General features: G+C 33.9%; 1 protein-coding gene across 1 annotated transcript in view; it reads right to left on the reverse strand.

Moving 5' to 3' along the window:
* PRKG2 (protein kinase, cGMP-dependent, type II) overlaps positions 1-13,824 on the reverse strand; it is a 92,174-nt gene that overhangs the window by 43,228 nt on the left and 35,122 nt on the right. Inside the window, exons 6-10 of the mRNA XM_008580242.1 lie at positions 12,255-12,332; positions 10,575-10,669; positions 7,395-7,463; positions 3,257-3,355; positions 1,676-1,829 (exon numbers count right to left, since the gene is read on the reverse strand). Coding sequence (XP_008578464.1) covers positions 1,676-1,829; positions 3,257-3,355; positions 7,395-7,463; positions 10,575-10,669; positions 12,255-12,332 — 495 coding nt within the window. The remainder of the gene's footprint in view (positions 1-1,675; positions 1,830-3,256; positions 3,356-7,394; positions 7,464-10,574; positions 10,670-12,254; positions 12,333-13,824) is intronic.

Genomic DNA, 13,824 nt, shown 5'->3' on the forward strand with positions numbered 1-13,824 from the left:
TATCATGATTTTCAACACAGCTCATATATCTGGGACATGGTTCTAATATAGTTGTATTGAAAAAAGAAAAAAAAAGTTCTGGTTAGAATATTTAATGTTTAGAAATCTGTTCAGCTTTGATTGTGTAACATGGAAAACTTTGACCAGAATTGCCAAAAATTGTTCTCTCTTAATAATCGCTTCTTTGATTTTCAAAGCAAAACATATTAAGTCAAGCTCTATTTATCTGCACTATCCAATAGGGTAGCCACTGACCACACAAGATCATTTAAATTGAAATTAAATAAAATTAAAAATTCAGTTTCTCTGTTGCATTTCAAAAGCTCAATAGCCACACCTAGCTAGTGGCTACCGTCTTGGACAGTGCAGATACAGGGCATTTCCATCAGCACAGAAAATTCTGTCAGAGAATATTGCTCTACATACATGATCAGAATTTCCCTCAAAAGGAAACAAAGATGTTTAAATAGGTGTTTTTTTCTAATATGTTTAAAACTGTATAAGCAGACTATACTTGGCAAGTAACTAGATTGTGCAGAAATGGCTGCTCCCCATATTTTGCTCGCATTTGCCATTAATGCTGCCCATGACTTTTAAATCAGTGGTGGAATTACTGCTTCAATAATTATTATTTAGGACAACAGATGTCAGCATTGTTAATTCAATCTTTTTGCCATGATCTCTGGTAAAAAAAAAAAAAATACCACTGCAGACAGATATTACCCTTATCCCTCCATATGGCATAAGAAACATTACAAATACTCTTTGCCCTGATAAGAAACCATTTTATCCCCAGAGCATCCTGGCAACATTTCAGATCTGCTTGTGCCCGGGGCCATCCAGTAGATGGAAGTGTCAGTATAGTTCCTTGAGGTTCATGTACAATGAATCATTAAAAATCTGATGGGCAAGAAAGGGCTTGGTAATTGCTGAGGGTTCAGAGCCAACTGTACCCAGTAAGGTCACAGAGCTCTTTTGTATAGTTTCCTCAGAACACTTGATCTTACAGTACCACTTCTGCTGCTACTTGGAAGCTGATTATAAAGCTCAGAGAAGTGGGGATGGGGAAGATAAAATTGAAATCAGGCTGTAAGTTCCCAGCTGTCCTGATCAACGCTATAGAAGGCTGCTCTCAAACACCCCCTTGCATTCATCTTCCTTTTTTTTTTGCTGATAGAGAATCTTGAGCAACCCAAAAATAGGATAATGAAAGCCAAATAAAGACATGGTTGTGGAGTTGTTTAAGGACCCTAACTATAACACTAAAGATTTCATTTCTTTGGCATTTCTGCTAGACACATTCTTCTTTTCTTTAGTGTATAGAGAGTTAGTGTGTTGTGAATATATATACGTATACACAGATTTTGCTGTTAGTAAATACATTTTCTTATGTTTCCTTTGGGAAATACTTACTTGGTACATTCACCAATAATTGCCATCAAGAAAAAAATTGGCCAAAGATGTGATGTAAGAAACTTGAAATAGCTAAGTTACTTACTAGCACAGACCTGCTACTATACAATATACAGAGTGAAAAGTTTGTTTTCTCTATTTCAGTTCAGAGCAACATTTAAGATAGCAATATCAATTCATATATTCCTCCAAGATTTGCTGGAATATAAAACAAAATAAGTCAAAAGGCTTCTCTCAGATGCTTGAAACGTAAACCCCTTACAAGTTCAACTCTTCCGAACCCACCAACGCCCAGTGTTGCGATAATCTCAAGGTTCTGGAATGGGGATGATGAGGAAAATCTGGCCACCTTCTCCTTCAGCTGAATCATCTCCAGAGAGAGTGCTTTGGAGAGCTTCCAGTTAGACATGGACCGCCTGTACAAGAGAAGTGAAACTTGACACACACTCCCTTAGTCGAGCAGGCGTCATGCCATACACAAATTCCACTCTTATAACAGTCTTAATCCTGCCTGTAATTACTGCCTATAGTTGCCACAAAGGCTATCTCAGCTTTCATAGGATCAGATCCAGGCACATCTGGGAAGAAAAACAATAGATTATACAGACATAAAACTCACACAGACATACGTACATACACATGCAAAATAAGAAATAAATAAGTGTTAAATCGAATCAATGAGGGATAAAAGGTGAATTATAAATTTTGTGGTATTTAAAATATAACTCAATAAAGCTATTAAAAAACAACCAAAACTAAAAAACAAACAAATAAACAAACAAACAACAAAAGGAGTTAATGAAAGGGAATAAAACCAGAAAGAATGCCATAGTGAGAATCATTGCCATGTTTTGCTATTTTTGTCAGATCTTAAAGCTTTCCATGGCTTACCCAGAATAATTGCTTTGTGAAACATGAAAAGTGCATTTCTTTATGTCTCAGTATTGTTGTTAGAAAACACCTGTTTTTTTCTCTTTTAATTAAGGTTTGCTGCTTTGGGCTGTATATTCATAAGTTGTTACCATACCATAATGCCTTCATAAAAATTGCAAATGCATTCCCTGCAAAAAAAACCTTATAAGGTACTAATCGAATATTCTAACTTAACTCAAACTTCAGTTTTCTATAAATTTTGCCTATACAACTTCAATAGTACTATCTGGTGAACATATGTTTAAGAATTTGCTCTAAAAAATGTTTTAGGAAATAATTTTTAAATAATTTTTACTTAACAAAGTAGACTTTTCTAGTAAATAAATTTTAAAAATCATCATTATTACTCAACCCCTTCATCCACACACACATCCTAGCAATAGCTTCCTTGTATTTTAAAAAATTCTAACTATAACCCTGTAATCATCTATGAATGTTCTTTTGAGCTAAGTTACCAATATAAGGAATCTCTTTCTTAAGGCTCCTATCAGGAAATTTCTCCCTAACATTCGTACTCATCACTTAAAATAAAGAAGCTAACTACTTACAGACTTAAATAACATCCACTCTAGTGGTGTCTTCCTTGTGAAAGAACAATTTAAAAGAATGGGGAAGAAGACACAACAATCACAATTCCTTGAACTTAAGACAAGTGAACAGATATGATGTTGATGGGCAGGAGGGGGGAGAGGGAAGGAGAAGGGAGGAATTGGTAAAGGGACTCGAAAATCAACTACATTGTATATTGATAAAATAAAATAAAAATAAATAAATCAAATAAAAAGAACTCCCCAGAATTATCTAGTGAAGACACATTAAAAGTTAGCACATAGTGAATCATATCCCTCTGCCCCTTCTCTGTCAGTGGCCGGAAGTCACGTCCAGTTTGGGTAAATGCTCCTTCACTTACTTTGCATGTCTTTTTTCATCATCACGGTTCAGGTTCGCCACATACCCTTCAAGGTATTTTTGAAGTTCTTCAAATGTCCCGACAGTTTGGTTGAATGTTCTAAACAAATAAAATAAAATAAAATGCTCTGTGCTGATAGTTACCAAGGCAATTTGACATTCTTCTTAAGCTCACAGACTATTTGTATGGTTATTTATGACTTTGCAAATTGTTTTTCAATAATATATGAAATATTAAATTTGCTATAATATGTAGTATAGTTATTTGAAGCTATATAATTGATCTTTTGAGTTTATGAAAGCAAAGAGGGCTATCAGAGAAAAGAGAAAACACTGCAGTTTTTTGCCTTGCTTTTTTTTTTGCCTTGTTTTTATTTTGTTTTGTTTAAGGAGAAAGTGAAAAGGAAACAGTCTACATGATCTGTTTACTGAATCAACACTTTACATGGGTTACAGATTCTTCTAGTTCTGCTTAATTAAATTAAGCTATTGATTAAAAAAATCAAAGATAAATGTATCTCTTCTTTTGTCTCTAGACAATTCTCTCCATTTCACATTCCTTCATAATTAAATTGAAAATTTTTCACTTAACATCGTAACTCTCTCTCTGAGGCTGAGCCAACGTCTTCTCTTGACCTCTCTCACCCCTCACGGATCATAGGCTGGTTTCATGCCTGATCTAATCTCTGATGTTCCCAGTCTGTTGTCTCTGGGAATTCTTACATATTCCACTGACCATGAGAGAAAATAATCTCCTTCCCCACCAGTGAAAGGATCATTTTCTTGGTTATCCTTCCAATGTTTCCCTACTAATCACCTAGGCGCATGCCTGATCTAATCTCTGATGTTCCCAGTCTGTTGTCTCTGGGAATTCTTACATATTCCACTGACCATGAGAGAAAATAATCTCCTTCCTCACCAGTGAAAGGATCATTTTCTTGGTTATCCTTCCAATGTTTCCCTACTAATCACCTAGGCAACATTTTAGGCACCTGGTACATAGTAGAAAGAAAATTTACCTCAAAATACCTAAAACTAGTAAGCCAGAGCCAGCTCAAAACTGTACTGTCACTACTTACTGCCTCTACCCACATTTAATTGACAACCAACCTGTATTTACCTATTAAACACGTATTACATACTGTGCTGGGTATTTCCCTCCAGATCTACTCTTTTCTTCCCTGTTCTGTGAACTGTCCTGTATTGACTGGGAGTAGTGAGACATAAAACAGTTTTGCCACGGATTTTCTAATTTCCAATAGTAGAAAATTTCAATTAAAAAGAAAACATTTGTTGTACTTTGTTTCATTTTTATCTATTTTATACTTCACCATTATTTTGCTTGCTATTAAACTAACTGAAGTTTGTTGTAAACAAATCTTATTTTTTAATGTAGGTGACACTGGTGCTACAGGCCCCTAGAGGTTCTCTGTTAACTAATCTTAAAGTCAAGTTTAAAGAGTTACAACATTCTAGCTGTAACTTCCAAACAGCTTCAGATGTTATATTCCTTCAGAAGTTAAGCCTGAGGAGTAACTAATTAACTCCCTTGAGATTTGTCCCAATAATCAAACAATGATGCACATGTCACAAATAACACTTCCCATTTGTTTAGAGCTCTTGCCAAAACAATTATTTCTCATCTTATTGCATTTAAAAATAGGAAATATAGCTCAAACTTTAACTCTCCTTCTTGCACTGTTTTCATTCTAAGCATCTGATAAAATCCTGAATTAGGAAAGAAGACATAAAAAGCCATAGGTTTTCCATCACTATATCTCAGTGCAAGGGTGGTGCCCTTTATTTTGCCACCATCTGGTGAGAACTTCCCATATGCCAAGGACTATGTCAGAAGCTTGCACTGCAGCAGCCGTGAACAGGTTACACGTCTCTGTATTCATGAAGCTTACAGAAGAGTGGGAAGACAGGTGTGAAATCAAACAACCAAAGTGTAAATAATAATATGGTAAGGGTAGGTAGGGTGCTATAGGAGCATTATCATGGGATCTTAATCTAGTCTATAAATAATAGCTAGGATGATCATATAATTTATCATTCAAACTGGAATACTTTTCAGAGTGAACTAAGGTGCCAATAATAAATATGTTGGGATAATCCAAACTGTCCCAGGAAATCCAGGATCAACCTAGTCATACCTGATATTCAATGTCTCTCACCCATCGAATAAATTTATATAACTTTTATGTCTCATTGTACCTAACACAATACTTAATATATTATAGACTCTCAACTATACACATGTAAATTATACATTTTAAAATTATAAACTTCCAAATAATTTGTAAAATATATAAAATCATTGCAACCCTTTCAAGGATTATGAATACATGAGATATTACATAAACATTTTGGTATATGTGATAACAATGAAGAAAAAGGAAAGGAGTTCTTCCTTTCTGTCCTATTTTTAGTCCTAGCATTTTGGAGCAATTTGTAAGATTTCACCACATAGCTAATGCTATTCAGTGCATGCATATATTTTTAAGGAACTCATATGCAAAATAATGAATATTGGGACAATATGGTACCAATTATTTTCCAATTCAGAGTTGGCATCCAAAGATTAACTTTACCTGAACACACTTTGCATTTTTCTAGCCCTTTGCCTTTGCTTTTGAGTTTTACTTCACCAGGGGTGACTTCTACATTTCCTCTTTGCCTAGAAAAATCCTACTAATTCTTTAAGCCCCATTCTTACACTTAAAAAATAAAATAATGCCTTGGCCACTTCAATACATAGTGATTGCTTCTCTCTCTAACCACGTGCTGTGGGAACCAAATGGTAGGGTAGAAAGAATGCTGAAATGAGGCAGGATGTGAGTGCCATCACAGAGGGCACTGTTGGGGCAATTTTTTAACCTTTCCGGGACTCACTTTTCATATCTGTAAGTGAGAGAATGGAAATAACTCTAAACAACATTAATTATTGTTATTAACTTTTCACGCATGTTAACATTATTTGTGGTTGTACATTACAAATAAGACTTTGCTTTTAGAGATGCTACAAAAATTTACAGATGAAATAATTTTATGTTTGCAATTTCCTTGAAAGCAGTGTGGAGATGGCAGGAAGTGGTGAAGGGGTATAGATCAGGCATGAATTGATCATTGTTGAACTTGCATTATGGGGGGTTCATAATACCACTCTATTTTTTAATATGTTTGGAATTTTCCACAATAAAAAGATTTTTAAATGCTTTAAGGTTTTTCCAGCTCTACATCTCTATGATTCAATAAATGTTATATTCAATCAGCAGTCAACTACATACGCTCCCTTGTGGTATCTCTTGTCATTTTATTATTTTTTGTTAATATGAGGGTACTTCAAAAAATTCATGGAAAATGAAATTAAGAGCTAATATGCAACTTTCCATGAACTTTTTGAAGTACCCTGTATTTCATATGAGTATACTCCATTTCTTTGACTATACTATGACTTTTCTTAGACAATGGCCTAGCTTTAGCATATTTGAATTTTCTTTACTGATAGATAACCAATAACTATTTAACTGATTAATGAGAGATCCAAGGGGTCAGATTCAAATATGATTTGAAGTGTGTGAAAGCTATAAAATGAGACATTTTGAAAAATACTCTAAGACATTTAGAGATTAATATTGATACAACATCACTTATAAATTACTACAAATGTTAAATTAAAACTTCTCTGTAAATATATATACCTAATGACTATTTTACACTTTGTCTGAAAGAGGTTTTGTTTGAAACAGTTTTCTGACTGGGCATTTGACTAAGGGCATTTTAGAAATAAATTATGAAATTATTCACTATATTGTGTGGAAAAAAACCATAAGAGCACTAATACGCTTTATTTCTCTGGAAGACACAGATTTAAATCAGTCTATTGCTGATATTTATACATAAACTTTGCAGACAAAATATTTAGCCTGCCAGCATCTGCCACTGCCACAGACAAATTCAAATCGGAAGACCCAGTTCCTTCCCATGAATTTTAAAAGAATGTACTAGCAGCTGAGGATTGGCCAGCATTTCCAAGTGGTGATGAATGAGAAAACAGATCAGTGCTAGGAGTAAAAGAAGGCCAAGTCTTCAAAGGTGGCACTAGCCTGCCTTCTTAATAACATCAGTATACTCACTCTCGATCTATAACCAGGCATGCGACATCATTTTCTTCAGCAATAATGTTAGCTGATCTGACATCATCACTGCAGACAAAAACATGAAAGTCAATTTTCACTACAGTTAGAAATTACACATCCATTTTCATTAGAGAATTACTACTTTGTATGAAAGCACAACCATCACTTAAACCTTCCAAAAGCTATGCTTTTCTTTACATCATAAATTATGCTCAACCCCTTTCCAAAAAACAGATTTGAAATATGTCCCAATAAAGGTTATGTGCACAAGGAATTCAGAGAAGATAATTACACAGGGAACACAGAAGAATCAGGGGCTACAACTGTGTATGGAATCTCACTCTGAGCTTTCTGACAGCCAAAATAAAATAGCTTTCCCCTGATCAAAGGAGAATTACTAATTAACAAGGAGGCAAGACAGAAATAGACTGATCAGAGACTTTTACTGAGAAAACAGACAAGCAATTAACATATGATAACTAATCAAGAATAAAATCCAAAGAAAGTGTTTTCAGTGCCATATCACCCAATTAATTAAACAAATACTAAAATACTTTCATTTCATAGAGTGTAGAATGTATATTTTCTATGAAAATCTCCAACATCAGAGCATGCCTTACAACTGATGATGAGTCCTAGTGTAATCAGCAGCACTGTCTTTCCCTCTTAGGGGTACCTAGCATAGTGGTACATCTTACAATTGATATCTTGGATATGATAGATTATTGTATATGATCTGATGATGGTAAATTTACCTAATAAATTACCAATGGGTCATGTATCAGGTAAAGTATTTCTTTAGAGACCTTTCCTTACATTAGTTTCCTCCCACTATTGAACTAAATCTCAGAGTCCATATGACTCTGAGATTCATTTAAGCAACCTAGGAGTAGCAAACAAACTATGGAGTGGTAAACATTTGGACTGCTCTAGGCAACTTCATCAAAAATGGCAACATACAAAGATTAGTTCCTTCATCTTCATTTTCCCTGAGTGGTGGGTGAATTGGATCTAGATCCTCAGATCTCATCTCCTTCATGCTACTTCGTCCCATGACCAAGCACAGCCAGCAGTCCTGAGCAAGGTCAGTGGGTCAGGGAAAACTTTGGCAGTTCATCTTTACCATTTTGAAGAAGTCCTCTATCTACCTAGCTAACATCCTGAGACCTTCTGACATAACTCAGGGCCCCTCTCAAGTTTACAGGGTTCTTGCTAGAAGATGAAAACACTTCAGCTTCATGAACTTTTGAGTCAAGAGCAGAATAGTTTCTGCTTAACTTGTATGTGTGTAGGTAAAGGTAGTAAAGGTCTAGATAGAGATAAAGATGATAGAGACAGAGCCAGATAGATATAGACATAGACATGATCTTGGACTGTGGGTGAATTATTTGATTTGTGAGTTTAGAGAAAGGGAATAGACAAAGCATTCCTTTCACATGACTGAGAACATTCCCTGCAAACACTTTTACAAATATTAGATGTTTATAAATACACTTATGCTTCTTTCATAGTAACTGTTAAGTGCCATGGATTTTTTTTTTTTCACATAAAATTCTGAAAGCTCTCTGGGGACCATTTAATGTCAAGTCATGGAAATATGCAGAATATAAAGAATATTGAATCACAGTGGCCCTAAAAAGTGATAGCATAAAAATGCACAAAATGTAAAAATATTTGTTTCCAACTTTCCTTCCCATTGATTTTAGCTTTATGCTTTCAACTGCTTCTGGAAGTTGCATGTCTATATTAAACATAAATTCCCATGTTTCTCAAGGTAAAACACTATAATTGGCTAGCTGCAACATACAGCATAAATTATTTAAGGTCCAACAAAACCAGATAAAATATTTCCTCTCAAGAGCTATTTTGACTCTATGTTATATTTATAAAGTTCTGTGCACTTTCAAGCTTTAGTTGTTTTGCTTGGAAGTATGAGAAAAATAATTTGTTAATGTTAAGAACAAATACATCAAAATCTTGGATAATGATATTAAATTATTATATTGCATGAATGTATTCATATTCTATGGCAATTAAACAAACAAACAAAAAGAATGATAATTTCCCTATTATTGAAACAAGTTCATTACCAGCTAGAAAATGGAAAGGAAAAATTCAGTCTTTAAATTCCATGTTTAAATTATTTACTTAATAGTTATACCTTAATTTTTAAAGTTTTATTAGTGATTTTCTTTTTTAAAAATAGGGCCTTATGATTTTTAAATAATCAAATTTGTCTTCAGGTCATTTCTGAATACTTTTTCTTCACTCTGTACTTATCTGACATGCAAATCAGCAGAATTGGGGCTTCATAGGCAAAAGTTAAGAAGATAAATGAACAGAAATACTACTACTTTTCTATTAGCATAATTGGAAATAAAGCATTTAGTCATAACATAAATTCTAAGTGACTTCTTAAATAAATCCAAGCATTCATTTAAAAATATATATAACCAAAAAAAAATGTGTTTCCCTAAACTTTAACCTGATATTTTAAAAACTCATTTATATTTAGGAAAATGTACTTCTTCAGACTTCAGGTTTTACAAGTTCCAGGAAGTGCAAAGTATCCCTTGAGCCATTTGATTAGCCTTTAAAAATGTTTCTTCCATAAATTAGATCAGCAGTAAATACACTCATACCTTAAAAGATGGAAGGTTCAGGTAGAAATTTCAAATACACTATTTTGAATTGTCTCTAAAACTTGTAAAATGAGCTGATAAAAATCCTTAAGAAAATACTACTTTTGAAATGATGATTTAAAAGTATCCAAAATATGTAAAGTCATCACTTGATCATTTTTTGAAAGGGTGAAAACTCTACCCAGGGCCATATTTCAAACCTTGAACATATAATAACTTGCTCTTAAGGGAAAATGATAATTTTCTCATGTTTCATCTTTTTCTCTTTTTTAAACTAAAAATTCTAATAGAACACCAATTTTATTCTCACTAGTAAACTTAAGACTTTCCAATTATTTCATGTGCAAAATTAGTGTACTTATTTCCTGCATAACAATGAAGTTTTTTTAAAAGTCAGTTTAAAGTTTTTGTTTTATTCCTAGATATTTGCTGCTATTAATTTGGTAGCTCAACTTGACAACTCTAAATGAGGAGTTTCATATTAAAACAGTCAAAGCATTTTATTTAAGTATGGTATGTAAATTCATGGATTCACCTGATAAGAGCTTTTTCTCCAAAGTATTCTCCTTTCTGCAGTGTTTTTATCAACTGGGGTTGATCATGGCCCTCTGTACTCTGCGTGACTTTTACCTAAACAATGTTGAACAATTAAAAAGAGAGAGAAAAAAAGAAAGAGAAGAATCTGAACACATATTCGTTCATCCAAACCCTCCACACCTACATAAACTTGCTGAACAAGAGATAAGACTTTGCTTTAATTTTGCACTAGTTAGGATAATTAACTACCCTCAGCTCATTTTGATGGATGTGGTTTAACACAATCAAATGACTCTAACCTCTGTAAGAGGAAAATTCTCCATTCAAAGCCTACTTCACAAATTTTTTATGTGAATCCAGTGATTTCTTCATAGGCATCCTCAAAGCAAATAACAGTGGTCCTATGAGAACTTTCATTATTTCAAAAAGCCTAACAGAGTTGACAAATTAAACCAGAATAAGGTTGAGTATCAGCAGTTCTGAGTCTGTGTCCACAAATTGATTGGATGAATCCTGTGTACCCCCCTAAAACTAAATACAAAATGTAGATTGGAGAAGGGTCCACAACTTTCACGAGCACCTCAAAGTGATCCGTGGCCTAGGAAGGTTTAAGAACCCCCACAGCAGAGCCAAACAAAAACTTCAATATTCCCCATTTGTGGCTAAAATTATTACAATTCAACATGGTTACAAGTGTTGCTTCATGCTAATTAGAAATTCTGGTTAGTATTTATGTATGTGACAATGAATTAAAAATTTTTAAATAATAATAAATGCAACTTGTTTATTAGCCAGAATTCTTTCAAAGCACAAGGTCCAGTTTGGGCAGAAATGATAAGTGGTTCTGAATGTTAAAGAATTTCAGAAGTTTGAAACTATTTTGTTCATGTTTTTCCTTCTCTGGGGGCCCAGTTCAAAGTTCAACCACAAATCAGTTTACAAAGGGCAGTGACTGTATCTCTGATGATAAACTCATCAGAAGAGAGAACATATGTAAACATCCAAGTTTATAGACACACGTGCTCAAAAATTGACACTTTCCTTCAATGTTTCAAAAATACTTTTTATCTCTAAGGAACATTGTTAAGAGTCTACGTAGGAACAACTGGCAACATGTTATCCATTCACATCAGGGAAAAGAAAAAGACCTACTACATATATTAGTATAAATTTTCCATCATCATCTAAACCAACTTGGGCTGTGTACGAATTGAAGTTCTGAACCATATTGGTTCTACAGCATAGTGCCTGACCTTTGCTGTCCTCGATTGCTGAATTCATTTGCCTCCACCTGCTGCTTGTCATACCTGTTGCATGGGAAAATGTTGCAGTACTGATTTTGGACTTTTGGGCTGGTTGAGAATCAAATACTCATAGTTAGCAGGAACCCTAGAAATAATCCAGCCATCTTACACATAATTAAATTAGGTCCAAAGAAAGTCAAGTGACCTGCATGAAATCCTAAGAAGTTACTACCTCAGCTAGAACCCAACACAAGTCTTCTGTGGCCCCCACCCCAAACCCAGTGCTCAGACAGAACCCCATGGGACGCTTCTGGCAGAAGCTCTTTTATCTGTTCAACGACTTATGCTGCAATGCAAAGCATTGTTGCATTTATGGCAAACTGATTTAAAATAATTTTTCTATTCACTTTAAGTAAGTTTTAGTTAATATTTACCTTTCCTTTTGCCAAAATGAAAAAGGTACTTCCTTCCTCACCCTCTCTAATGATGTAATCTCCTTTGTCATAGTATTCCTATTGGGATAAGAGAGAAAAAAAAAAAAAATGTTAGTTCAAGTGAAGATGGACAACTCAACTGAAAGGAAATATGAGAATTCCTTGTATCTTTGAAATGAGTGTTCCCCACCTGTTTCTTTTATTTTTTGCTTACAGTTAACTGAAAGCTTCTTTTATATTGCAGTCATAAACCGTGGAAAAGTAAGAAGACTATTGCTTTATTATCTGCACTTATGTTTTTTCTTTCACAAAGACAATTCACCTGGAATACTGAATTTCAAGCATGGAGATGAAAGACATGAGGAGAAATGAGAGCCAGGTTATAGTCACTGATATACAGGCAGGCTTTCACCTACATAACCTCAATATAAATACTGTTTAGTGATCAGCAACAGTCTGAAAAGTAGGTCCAGAGTTTAGGAAAAAAACAAATGGTTACATAATAACTTGAAAATATTATCCACAGTGGATTTTAGAAATATTGGCCTCGATTTCTAATTCCTTGAAGAGCAATTGCTTGGAAAATTCTACTTATGCACTAAGTGGTTTTGTCATATGTATTATTTCTGAAGATTTGTCATCATAAAAGATCGACATTAAATTTTTTTACATGTAAATTCTGTTCTTTAATGTCAGCTTTTCCTCATGATATATCAAATTATCACTTATTTCTTTTTATGTGTTAATGTCTGTTTCTCTTGTATGTGTTTGCGTGATTAGAGAATAGTTGGGCAGGGAAAAGTAATTTATCCACCTGTCAAATGAAAAGAGCAATTCAGAGCCTTAGAAAACAAAAGATAGATCAAACTGTCTGCCCCTACTTTGCTTTAATTGGATTGTCTCAAAGACATAGAACTAAAATGGATCTCTTAATTATTTATACAAACAAAAATAGCTGTGTTTAATTTTTAAAAAAGGCATAATTAACAACATAATAGCTCTTTCTTGCTTTTCTTTTAGACTTGAAAATAAATTCCAGACTAAACTACCTTTGTGTCTGTTGTTTCTCAATACCTTCCTCGTTATTTACTCTTAAAACCTATTTACATTTATGAAATAAATATTACTCCTAATACTAACAATCATACCTTTTATATGCATAGTACTATGTACATTTTATAAGACATTTCAACATCTCATGGAAGGAACTGTCACAGTACAGGAAGGGAAAAAAATACTCTGAAGCCAAATACATCTAGATTCAAATTCCATTTCTGCACTAAATTTTACTTTTATCAATTCATAAAATTAAAAAAAGAACATTTACCTTGAAAGATTTTTAAAAGTGCATTACTTTTCTACTGCTGCTGTAACAAATAACTACAAACTTAGTGGCTTAGAACAACATCATTTTATTATTATATCACAGTTTCTGTGGGTCAGAAAGTCCAGGCATGGGGTTGCTGAACTAGGCTTCTCTGCTTCGGGTCTCTCAAGACTGAACTCTAGGTATCAATAGGGCTGTATTCTTTTCTGGAGGTTCAGGGGAAAATTCACTTTCAAGATCCTT

Source organism: Galeopterus variegatus, unplaced genomic scaffold, assembly GCF_000696425.1.
Source record: "Galeopterus variegatus unplaced genomic scaffold, G_variegatus-3.0.2 Scaffold2046, whole genome shotgun sequence".
NCBI classification, from domain to species: domain Eukaryota; kingdom Metazoa; phylum Chordata; class Mammalia; order Dermoptera; family Cynocephalidae; genus Galeopterus; species Galeopterus variegatus.